At 40.7% G+C, this 12700-nt stretch overlaps 1 protein-coding gene across 4 annotated transcripts in view; it reads left to right on the top strand.

Annotated features, from left to right (window-relative positions):
- The first annotated feature begins 1784 nt into the window (after positions 1–1784).
- TEX9 (testis expressed 9) overlaps positions 1785–12700 on the top strand; it is a 21632-nt gene continuing 10716 nt past the window's right edge. Inside the window, exons 1-7 of one of the 4 annotated variants that reach the window (XM_071568968.1) lie at positions 1785–2159; positions 2241–2317; positions 2937–3000; positions 4125–4195; positions 7818–7866; positions 8898–8983; positions 10447–10625. In XM_071568968.1, coding sequence (XP_071425069.1) covers positions 2109–2159; positions 2241–2317; positions 2937–3000; positions 4125–4195; positions 7818–7866; positions 8898–8983; positions 10447–10625 — 577 coding nt within the window. In that variant the 5' untranslated portion in view covers positions 1785–2108. The other 3 variants (XM_071568969.1, XM_071568970.1, XM_071568971.1) reach the window with 3 other exon arrangements.

Genomic DNA, 12700 nt, shown 5'->3' with positions numbered 1-12700 from the left:
AGTTCACTAAGAAATACTTATCCAAACATACTAATCTTTTCATATTATTTCAAATATAGGTAGTTGAATTCTAAATCCAGTTGATATAATATTTCAATAAAATAAATCATATTAAATACATCATGTTGTGGATCTTAGAACTATTGTGCAAATCTGCAATCCTAATACATATGTATGTTATTATTCCCAGAGGGCTCTAAAGAAAAAGAACCTTGTGTTGCTGTGTTTGTTAACATATTTAATCATTTATGATATAATCAATTACCCCTTTTTCATTTATTAAGACTTAGATAAAAGCTGGCTAGAAAACCAGTGGCTCTAATCTCTCTAATCTCAACCAGCGATTTTGGTGCCTCAGTATCTAACTAGCAGAGATCCTCTAGCTAATACTTTTGGCATTTTTAGGGTGCTGTGCTCTTATATTGGACAAGAACTTTAAAACCAGCAAAATTATTACTAAGATGTATTTGAGGTCTGCAAAAAGAAATAACACTTTTGGGAATAAAAAAAAAGTTGCTGTTTGGAAGGAGTGTGCTTCTCCTTGTAGCTTTCATCCTGCCAGCCTTGTTTCCCTTCTCTAGTACCTCTGTTCTTCTGCTTCCCTTAAAATCTCACTAGAACCTCACTAGAGGGGTTGTTGTTACAAAGTGTTAATGCCTTATGGAATCTACAAAAAAATCTGCCTTTTCCCCTGTGGAGATTAGATTTCTACTACTGACCTCGCCCTTCTTGTTTCTCTAAACCAAAAGCACAACTGATGGAGTTCAAATCTGATTTTTTAAAGGCCACCATTAACCTCTTTCTATTGTTAGTAAAACCCCCAAAATTATTGAAATGGACTGACCTCTTGATAGACAACTTAATGTTTTTCATAGGCTCAGTCTTTTCCCCTTTGCGTCAATACCTTTGAATCAAGGTTAGTGCAAAGCACTTTAAACTTTCTCTATTAATATTTCCATTTCTTGCCTCCCACTAATCACATTTGTCCTGTCTTTCATTTCACCTCCATTTATCCCATTGCACTGTCTGTCTCAATGCCCAAAATCTCCAAGCGTTTCTTCTGTTTTGCAACTAATACTTCTGCAGAATCCTTCAGCATGGCACAGACTTTCTACTTCCAGCCAGATAAGCCCTTCTGATTTCCCCTGTGCAAATCTCTTAATTAAAATCACATACAGCCCATGTAGCTCAGTATAGCACTGTGTTATTCCTGCTCTGTAGATATGTGGGCACAGGACAGTGGGGCTGCTGCCACACAGATGGGCACCATCCATTTGAAACTTGGGAAAGGGGATTGGAGTGAATGAGCAGGTGAGTGGGTAAGTAACCTACAATCTTCTTGGTGGTGCCAAGCAACAGGACAAGAGGCAACAGGCAGAAGCTGATGCCCAGGAACAACCTTCCTGTGCAGTAACCCAGCACTGCCACGGGCTGCCCAGAGAGGCTGTGGAGTTTCCCCCACTGGAGATGTTCCAGAACCATCTGGACTCAATCCTGTGCCATGTGGTCTGGGATGACCCTGCCTGGTGGGACCAGATGGCCCCACTGTGGTCCCTTCCAGCCTGACCCATGCTGTGACTCCCAGACCCCGAGGGATGAGCAGGGAGTGGGCTCGTGGGGGACTGGAAGGAGAAATGCAGCAAAATCAGACTGTGGGGGGTGAGGGACAAAAGTAATGGAGGGATTCAAACACGTGGTGGAGCACAAGGCTAAACCCAGGTGACAATGACAGAGACCTGGAAATAGGAAACGCAGAGAGACAAGCTGGGAGCTGTGCGGTGGTGGCGCAGCTGCTGTTGTGCTGCGAACTGACGCGTAACGCAGTGAAACCAGGCAGTGGTGGCGGGCAACACGTACAGAGGCCAAGAGTTCTAACAGCAGGGCTGCGACAAATACTTAGTACAACGATAAGTGAGAAGGCACCTCAGCCCTCATGACTCGCATGCCCGTCACCTGAACGCAGCAGCTCCGCTCAGGGCGCCGTGCCCGCCCTGTCGCCGGGGTCCTGACGCGGAGGGCCGGACGGAGGGCAGGAGGGCCGGACGGAGGGCGGGGGCCGCCAGTTGCCCTGGCGAAGGCGACGCCACAGCGGGCTCGGCGCGGACAAAATGTCGTCGGGCGGCAGCGGCGGGGCCCGGCGGGGCGGGGCCCGAGCGGGGGTAAGGCCGGGGCTGGGGCCGGGGCTGGGGCAGCGCGGCCGCGCCGGGTCCGCCCCGCTCACTGTCGCGTCCTCCCCGCAGGTGCGGATGGCGGGCGGCGGCCCCGCGGGGCCCGGCGCGCTGAGCGGGGCCTGGCTGGCCAAGGAACAGCAGTACAAGTAAGGAGTCGGCCGGGCCCTGTACCCGCACCGGGACACACTGCCCCGGCCCTGTTCCCCTTACTGGGCCCGTGCGTGGGGACTCTGCACCTCCGACACTGCCTTTGTGTCTCAGTTATGACCATATAAGAGCTTAACCCTGTTTTAAAAAAACAGCCTTAAAATGTTTCAAATGGCAGCCCTCGCCCCGTTAGGTGCCGGGCTCGCCTCGGTGAGTGGCGGGGCACGGGGAGCCTGTACAGACAGAGCTTTAATTGTGTCATTAACAATGTAGTTGGACACGGCTCCTTCCAAACCTGTGCTGGACTGTGTTAAACACAAAACACGGAGGAAATAAAGACATAAGCAATGACACGTCCAAACCCAGAGATACCCCTCACCTCTCAGAACTGCAACCTAAACCTTGCTGTTTAATGGGTAGAGGTGTTTTATTGCCCTGGATTTGCCAGAAACATGGGAAACTGTCGAAGCATTTGTTGATACCCTGAAGTATATCTCAGTGTCCCTTTACAGGAATTACTAAAATTTCACTTAGTTCAGGCAGAACTACTGTCATGCTTACATTTATTTCTTTTGAATCTTTCAAAACCTCAACAACAAGCATTCTTACTCTTCTCAGGAGACTGAATGCAGAATTAGAAGCCAAAACAGAAAAACTGGTGCGTCAGGCTGAAGAGCTCATGGTGAGTGGGGAATACCTGATCTATCCTTGATTCCCATGCACACAGGGTTGAGCCTCAAAACAAATTATTTAAACCATGACTACTTAGAGTATTTTGCTTTCAAATGCAATGTAATTTTTTTTCAAAGTTGTAAACTTCTACTAAAAACACATCCAAAAATAGTTCTAATATAATTTCATCAGGTAGGTATTCACACAGATGTCTACAGCATTTGTGCAGATATAGACATAAAACCACATAAAAAACTTGTTTTAGAAAAGTACCTGTAGGTGGTTCTGTGTCTTAAATACTAAAATAAAAATCAGTATTTGAAAACCAGATCCTGTTGCAATAACTTCCAGTGAAATAGGATCTATGTTGTTCAATCTGAAAGAAATACAAAACAAAGCAACATTAATAGAAACCATGAACTTAGTAAGAAGGAAACTTTCTTAAAACAGAAAAAGTACCTGTTTATTGTCAGTATTATCTTTTATCATTGATGTGGCTGTGTGCCAAAGAGAGCAAAGATTTATATAAAAATTGGACAAATGAATAAAAAGGGAATGGGACAGGAATGCTTTATACCCAAACCAGTTTGGGGAAGGTGTTCTGCGTATTAGATATATGAATTGTAAATGCACTCATTCAAATAAATAAGGCTTAAAAAACAAATTAAGTCTTATGGAAACTGACGGTTGTATAGATTGCACTTTCACTACTGTTCAAACTTCATAATCATGGCCTGTGAACATTCTCTTCTCTTGAGCAGGGGACAAGCTGAGGCCTAGTGGTTGGCATTTGAACAGAAGCACATGAAATGTCTGAAATAGCATCTAGTATCTTCCTTTAGAAAACAGCAACAATAAAACCTTTTTTTTTTCTTCTCTAAATACAGCAAAAGATGAAGTATTCTTAGGACACTTAATATACCACATGGCATTGCCAGATTGCAGAGATATACATTTAACAACAAAATAGCAACGACATTTTCATTTTTAGCCATCTTTTCCTGTGTTTGGAAAGTTCCACAGTAGATTAGAGTTTCCATTCTTTTCCTAGTAGAATGTAGTTACTGTGGTTTGCAAATGGGTAATTTAACGGATTATATTCCTCCAAATTTGACTACTTTTTTTTTAATAAAGAAAGGCCAACAGAAGATACTATCTCAACCACTTTCAGTACAGACTAAGTCACCTGAAGATGACAGACAGAGGTAGGTGCTTTACAACTGCTGTGTATATTTGGTGGGGAACCCCCACACTGATCCTGCACACCCTGACCTGTGCCCTAATTGTGCTGCTGTTTTATCTGTCTTTGTGGTGTACTGGATTGATAGAGTCTATTTTTTTCTTATTATTTGAAAAAAAGATACCAAGCTTGTGTTATTCTCTGTTACTTGAAGGAAGTCTTAATTTTGCTGGACTAGAGTATTAAGTATTCCTGACCTCTGTAACACAGCAAGGGAAAGTAACAGGTTTCTTTGCAGTACCAAACAGGAGACACTCAGCAGTGGATGGTTTTTAACAGTTCAGCTGAAAAAGCAAAAAAACCAGATACTGGTTCACGTACAACTTTGCCTAAATGTTCCTGGGACAGGAAGTGCGTGATAAAACCAAACACAAAACCCTAAGACAGGCCAACATTGAGATGCCACCCTCTGGAACGTGGATACCATTACACTGCTGGGGCCCCCATGCCTTGGGCTGGATGAATGTGGGATTGGGCCTGGGTGTTCAAGCTCCTTGGCTTGGGAGTGGCTACATGGCTGTGTTCTCTTAGTTCTTCAAGCCTTTGTGTGTTGATAGTGTGGGAAGTGGGGGAATTCAGGATAGACTGAAAGACAATTTATCAAGGATCTGATCTGTAGGTTCCTAAATTTAAGATGCCACTAATCTGGATAAGAAAGAAGGACAGACTACAAGACGCTTCAACTGTTAAGCTGCAGTTGGGAAACTTTTGGAATAGTGTATATGAGAGTCTGATAGAGATGATCAAATAGTTCCTTTTGCGCAGGATAAAAGCAATGACATTAAGGAGTTTTTAAGAAAGAAAAAGGGTTTTCCAGGACACTAAAATGTATGGCAGCAAGTCACAGCTTCTGTGATAGAAGCCTGTCTTCCAGAAAAAGTTTGCTACTACAGTTAAAGTTATTCCTGAGCTATTTTAAAGCCAAGTCCAACAGCTGACTGAGCAGGGGGCAAGAAACTTAGTGTGTTATCAGTATAATCATGCTTTGCAAACAAATTATGGATCTCACTTTACTTTTATGTTCTGTTAGATGGATTGTGACCATTAGAGAGAAGATTTTTAAAACCTTCAAACTAGGGTTGAGTTTTGGGGCTGTTATTATGAACTAATGTGATCAGAGGATTCAGCTCCACAAAGGGAGTTTAAATAGCTTTGATGGTCCACATTAGAAATAAATGGGAGTGTTGGAAGAATTAAAAAAAGTATTGGCATTTACCATAGAGTAGCAGCTAATCTAACAATTACCTACGTAAATTTAAACACCTTAAAGCAAGCACAGCCTGTGTTCTGGTAAACATTTACGTGAGAGAAGGTTGGAAATCTCATTAAAAAAAATTAGAAATGTGTGCTAGAAATTAGGCACACTGATTATCCATGAGTGAGCATTGAGGCCATTCAATTAGATTAGTTCCAAGTGTTTAATATTTAATTAAAAATTCTTTTCTTTCTAAATTGTGCAAGCGGAGAGGTCATAAATCTAAGGGAAGCACTTGAGATATTTTTGAAATACCTCTTTCAAATTTCTATTGATTCCTTATAAGGAGAATGAGCACTAAACCAGCTGGAAAGAAAGGGAGGAATTGAAGCAAAGAAAAAGGTAGTATCAGGGGGAAAAATAAAAAAGACAGGTTAAAAGCAAAAAAAAGGAATAAGTAGAAAAAAAAGAAAACAAATATTTACATCCCACTCCAAGTCAAAATGTATTTTAAATTAAGTTGTTACGGAGTTCTTGCAGCATATTTTTTGCAGGGAAACTTGAATCACTTAGCAACAAAGCAGCGCCAGTGCCAGCGCACTGGATTCAGCTTTTGTTTACACTTTCCCCTGCAGACGCGCCGAGCTGGAGGCGCATGGGCAGCCGGGCCGGGGCTGGAGCAGCACGGGGGGTTTGCTCGGGCACAGGCCCCGTTCGCGGGGATGGAGCCGCTCAGCAGCTCACCGCACTCTGCCTGCTCATTTGTGTACCCTGTCGGCATTTACACCTTAATTTCTCTTCCCGTGCCACCACAGAGCCGTGTTATGAGCGTTTGAAATGGGATTGCCATGTGTAGGAAAGAAACCCTTGCAGAATTTGAGAGATACCACGAGGTGGGGGGTTTTGTTCGGCTTTGTTCGTTTGTGGGGTTTGGTGGTGGTGTTTTGTTTTGTTTTTTTTAAAGAAAACCCTAAGACCACAGATACAGTAGGAACAAATTAGCCTGTTAGAGGAAAGAACATCATTGTTTTCTTGAGTACAGAGAGTGTTGTATTTTCATATTTTCCAGAATAACACATAACTGCTATTTCTGTGGCAGCAAATCCTCACCTTCTGCATGCTCCTAGAGCGAGCCAATGGGAAGGAAGCATGAGGAAAATAGGGTAAATAGACAAAAACTAATCATCCTATTCTTGAAGTCTGTTGCCAGCCACACACAGATGATTTCTCCAGGTTTTTTTTTTTTTGATTAATAAAATACGGAGCTTTGTGCAGATAATTCTTGTTGATGAATGTCTGTGAAATTTTTAAAGGCAAGATCTAAACATTTGCTCAAATCAGCCTGGCAAAAAAATTAGGTGACTTGATGAGCCAGAATTTTAAATTTTATTCCAAACCTTTCATAAGCCAGCATTTTAATTGGAGTAAAAAAAAAATATAAAGGGTAGTAAAAAAGAGGCCTTTCAGTGCAATAATACACATTCACATAACAGATTTTGAAAGCAAAAATGTTACATATATATATCTATATATCTGTATACATCTATATATCTATAAATATATATATATAAATAAATATATATATGTGTGACAAGGAACTTGACCTGAATATTACACAGCAGGCTAAAACTTTCTGCTTGTTTTCAACAGACTTTAAAAATAATCATTTAACCTGAAATTCAGTTACTAAGAAGCACAGTTTCAGCCAAATAAGCAGATAAGAAAACTGCTTTTTTATGCCTGTTTTTTTCCTCATCTGTAAAATGGATACAATACTTGTAATACTTATCTCAGAGAAAATTCTGTAAGGCTTAATTTATAAATTGTTCTATCTCATATTCATTTGATAGTCCCTGTCAATTGACTTGACAACAATCAGCCTGAGTCTGCTAGGATAGGTGAGCTGTCTCCTCTGAGGCTGTAGAGGACACTGGTTTATATCTTCATTTTCTTTGTATGAATTCAGGGATTTCTGTGTGAGGTGAGTGTGTTTCCCAGTGAGCTGGTGCTGATCTTTGCTAAAGGACTGTCAGCCTCTCCTGTTGAGGCTCCTAACTCTGCACACTGGCTGAGTACTCCCTAGTACAGGGAGTCATGGATCTGATAAGTCTCAATTCCAAGAGATAAGATCAAGATTCTGCTAGTGAGTAAACCTTTGCATTAGATATTGTAGACTCACCAGGTGATTGAGGTGGCAAATGAGGTAGAATGGAAAGACAGAATGAGACTGAATTTATGCTTGAATTTACTGTTCCCACCTTAGCTGTATTATTTATTCTAGACATAGAAAATGTTATTCTCCTTAATCTGACAGGTGGGTTGAATTTTAATTGTAAAGTCTTTATTTTATTATAGATGTTCGGTGAATTTTTTTAAACTCTCTTTTCTACAGAGATCCACTCAGTTCTGAAGCTTCATCTCTTAGACACTCACATGCCAAGGTATCAAAGTCAAAACTATCATGGCTGTTTTTTATTCCAGGATACTTTCCACACAGGACTTTTGTTTTTGAGGCTGTGCTACACTGGGACTTACATGGGTGGGAAGCCAAAAAGCAGTGATGCCCAAAGCAGTGCTACGGGGACAGTTACCAAGATTTTCTCAGTGCCACTGGTGGTCAAGTGGACTTACCTCATGTTTAATTTTTGTATTCTAAGTTTCCTCTTCTACAAAGCATTGATGTAAGTGTTCAGTGTTTAGAACATCAAATTAAGAATTCCAAGCAGAAAGTATTAGAACATAATTAATTTCCTGCTTTCTCCCCTTCCCTCCCTCAGCTGTATAATAGTAAAGGCAATACTAGTGTCTTCTAGATGTAATAATAAACAAGTAGTGAGGGTCAGTGAATATAGGAGACATAATGGAAGAATGAGGTTGAGATTGGGAACAAACTCAGTAGTCTCTAATTACAACTATATTGAATCTTTTAGGAGGTGAGGCAAAGCTTCCGAAACACTCTCTGCAGTTATTTATCAGAATACAGTAGAAACCTCTCTAATTTTAAAGAATATTTAGGTGAAAGTAAAAGAAATACTGTTAGAACTTCCTTCTACAGGGAATTTATAAGATTAAAATAATACATAAAATACCATATTTTTGAAGGTATGATAAGCATTTTTCAAAAAAATGCGCTCTGATGACATTTCAGGAGTTAATATTTTGATAACAGCTCAGAGCCTTGCTTGTGCATAGATTTATTTTGAGTATTGTGCAAAACCTCCCAAGAGCCAATGACTATTGGATATATTACAATTAGGGCACACAGACATAAAAGTTGCAAGATAAAGATGAGGGCAAATAAAACTGGAAAACTGGGTTTGAAAGTCTGAAAAGCATAGTTTGAAAATATCCTTGAGTCTGGATATATTAAAAAGAAGCTGAAAACACACCCCCCCCCCCACATGCTAGAAAAAAGTAATTACTAATTAATTAAAAAAACCCCCAAACCATGACTTTTTGAAAAAATTTGTAGGTAGCAAACAAGAAGAAATGTGCTTCTGTGCCCATGGATCAGAACAGACCATACTCTGGAAGCAAAGGAAAAAGAACTACTTCAAGGTATATCAGGCATCTCCTTTGGTTTGTCATAAAGTCTTCTAGTTGCTGTTTTTGTCTATCAGGTTATTTTATTCATATATGCTTCTATATTTATATAAATAAATGTATAAAACTTTTGGTCCTCCTCAGTCAGCTCCACCATGTGGCTGTCTCTGTTTCCTTGCACCAAAAATTATCAGTAAACATATGTGATTAATATTACAACAATGAAACTGTTGCTTTCTGCTTCGTCACTTCTCAGGGCTGACAGCTAAACTGTAAATTCCTTCAGTGAGAGGAGGCCCAAAGATCACAGCTGTGAGAAATACAGAAATACAGCACCTGAGCCAACCTGGGAGAGCACACAGAGGGGTTGCAGGCCAGTTTGTCCTGTGGAAACAGGGGGCCCTCAGGGGTCTCTCTTGTGGGCAAGCCTGGGCTCACAGGACAGGAGAGGGTCAGTAACACCACACCTTCCAGGGGCTGCAAGCTGAGAAGCTTCAGATATGTAGGGTGCAAATTCAAGATTGTAAAACCAAGAAATGGAGATCTGGATGAGAGAGAAGAGTCGAGAAAGGCACAAGATCCTGGGAGCAAATTTAAACTGCCCCAAGATACAGCCTGATACCAAACTAGGGTGGAAATGGACTGCAAGGTGGCAGAGCATGGAACTGACACAGGCCCAGGCTGCCTCTTAGGACTTGGAAGTCAGTGTAGACCCTCTGGGCCCACCTTGGGCAGGTCCAGGTGGGGCTGTCAGGGGCACATTGTGAGATTTGGAGTAGTGGAACTGTGGAGGCACGGACCCTGTGTGGTGAACCCAAAGCTGTGGGAGAAAGTTAGGAGCTGGGAGGAGTTTGGAAACTGCACTGGGATGAGGATATATTACAATAATAACTTAGGAGCTTCAGATATCACCTTTCTGTAAAAGAAAGCTGAGGAGATACCCACTGTAGCTGATGTGTTACCTTGTGTTTTGGTTTTATGAAACCTTGGATATGCAACTTCTAGGATCAGAGAAGTTTCCTGGGCCAGGCATAACGATGCAGAAATTGTGGTAAAGTAGGAGAACAGCCAGAGGGGACAGAGTTCTACAAATTAACTTGGGAGCAGGGAACTAGCAGAAATTAAAACAGAGGCTAGCAGCTAAAGCCAATAGAACATTCTTCTGACTCTTTCTTCTATTCTGGTGTAGTTTTGAATTTGTTGTATGAGAAGACCATGCCAGAACCTTCTCAGTAGAAAATGGTAGCAGTTTCTCTGCCTTCTACATTATCATAGTATGTAAAATCCTGTAATTGTTTATGTGGAATATGGTAAAGGTGAGATTTACAAGATGAGAAATTGCCATCAGTATATCTTTCACAGCAAGTAATGAAATTGCATTAGGTAAATAACTGTACACTCTTAAAAATAGCCAATACATTACATTTTTGCAATTTTTTTAAATTATAAATTTAAAATCTAGGGTTTTCTTTTTTTAGTTCAAAAATAAGAAACATGGAAGTACAAAGTGTTGATGGTGTTGCAGTACTGGAAGATTTCATAGGTTTTTCGTTAACAAAAACAATAAGCAGAGTTGAAGAAAAACTAAAGAAAGGAGCCTTACCAGATAGTCCAGATGATGATATTATTCCAAGTGTTGGGAATGACATGGGAGCAGGTAAGTTTCCTTCCATTTTATTCTTACTTCACGACTGTTAGAAACGGATTATTTTTCTGAGGGAAAAAAAGAGTTTCTGTAAAAATAACAGGGAAAAATCTAAAGCCCTTGAGTTAACGGAAAGGGAAAGAAGGTTTTTCCTCTTTCCATAGTCTCAGAGGATGATCAGGTCACGTATCAATGAATAATTATGTGGAAAAGGGAATTTTTATCTTCATTTCCACCTTTGTAGGGAGATATTTGAATGGTTGCATTTGTTGAATAAGTGCATAACATTTGATTCATTTCACTGGGAGAACAGAAGTACACAATGCTAAGCTTGTATTTCCAAAAAGATGAGCTTCAGTCCTTTGCACAAACTCTGCCTTTAGAGGAAAAGGCCTTTCCTCAGACCAGTGCTGTGGATCTTACCAAGTGGCTTAAACAAGGTAATGAGAATCCTCCAGATACTTTCCCACTCCAAGTGGTGTGTTTATGTCTGTCCTAGGAACAGAACAGGAAAGGGCATTGATATATTTGCCAGTGATGGTAAAGGAATGATGTGTATCTCTCTTTTTGGCTCTGGTGTGATAAAAGGGAGTCTGTGTAGTTCCTTACAATGCTAAAGCAAGCACGAAGTCAGAGATTCACCACAGGAGAACAAAGTGCCTGTGCCCTCTTCATTTTATCGAACAGCCTGATGTCTACAGGCATTCCCACACAGGAATAGCTTGGTTTCTAACCTCATGTAATTCTTTGCACATCTTCAGTTACCAAGTCTCCCCAAACAGACCCTCAGCTGTCTTTTTTATAGTTCTTTCTCCCAAACTAAACAGAAATGCCTTTGGCTTGCATTGGGAGCTTACATCAAATTAATTCAAGGTAACTTAAGAGTTATTACTGGTGCCAAGTAATCAGGTCTCAATGACCAAGGGAGTATTGAGTATTTGAGTATTGAGAATTGTTTCTGTAACTTTAAAGATAAAATGAAAATACTCTGGACCAATTTTTGGTTTTACATTTGATATTGACTGTTTAGAACACTCTGGATGCCACCTTAATATGGTAAATAAGCTGTTGCAGAGCATTCCAGCATTGTCAGACTCACAGAACAGTCACAAGGAGGCAGATGTAGGTATTAAGCAGGCCCTGTTACAGTGAGGGCTGATCCCTCAGTGGGAATCTCCAGTAAGAGATTCCTTAGGCCGGTGTGCCTTTGCTTGGCTCCTTAGGCCAACGTGCTGCTCAAGTTCCACACCATTGTCCTTTCCCTGAGCTTCCTGCAGTGCTCTCCCTGGACTTGGGTCTTTATTTCAGGATTACCACAGTGTAGCCAGTTTTCTGCCAACACATCTTGTTGGGAGCTGTTTCTGTGGGTTATAACTCAGCTCTGCAGTCACCAGCAATGATAAAAGCACACAGACATACAGAAGGCTGAAGATGAAGCTCTATTGTTATCTAATGTACCCACACACATAGGAACAAAATACTGGAATGTATTGTTGCACTTCATGTTCATCTTCATATTATCTCAGGAATTCAAGATGTCTGTTCCTTCTTGTATGGTATCAGAGCCTCTCAGACATCCTTTTCTTGTTTTCCTGTGCCGACAATGTTGGTTACTTTATAACCTAAGACCATCCTAAAAAATGATGCTCATCCCTCTTATCAGCTTCATCAGGTGACTAAAATTGATCAATTAGGAAGCTAATTGTTTAAATATCTTTACCTCCTGTGAGAAGTCAAACATATTTGGATCACAGGCATCTCCCAAGACTGATCTGGTTCTAGTTGTGTGTTTGAATTTTCACAAGTTTTACTACTAAGTGCTCTTAATGACACACAGCTGACTAAGAAGTTGTCTGTGGACTAACAGCTGAGTAAAAGAAGAAACAAAATTGTAAAAAGCAGTAGTTTTTACAGGTAATAGAGGGATCTGTCACAGAGCTTACATTATTCACAACAGCTAAATGATGGCTGGTAAAGAAATTTGTATATGAAACAGTGATTTTAGAATAGTTAAAACTGATGTTGAAGTTTGCAAAAGAATCTCATGGTCCTGAGGGGATAAAGTGCAGGTTTATATTTTGTATTAA

Source organism: Pithys albifrons, chromosome 13 (assembly GCF_047495875.1).
Source record: "Pithys albifrons albifrons isolate INPA30051 chromosome 13, PitAlb_v1, whole genome shotgun sequence".
NCBI lineage: Eukaryota > Metazoa > Chordata > Aves > Passeriformes > Thamnophilidae > Pithys > Pithys albifrons.
This window is presented reverse-complemented; position numbering and strand designations above follow the sequence as displayed.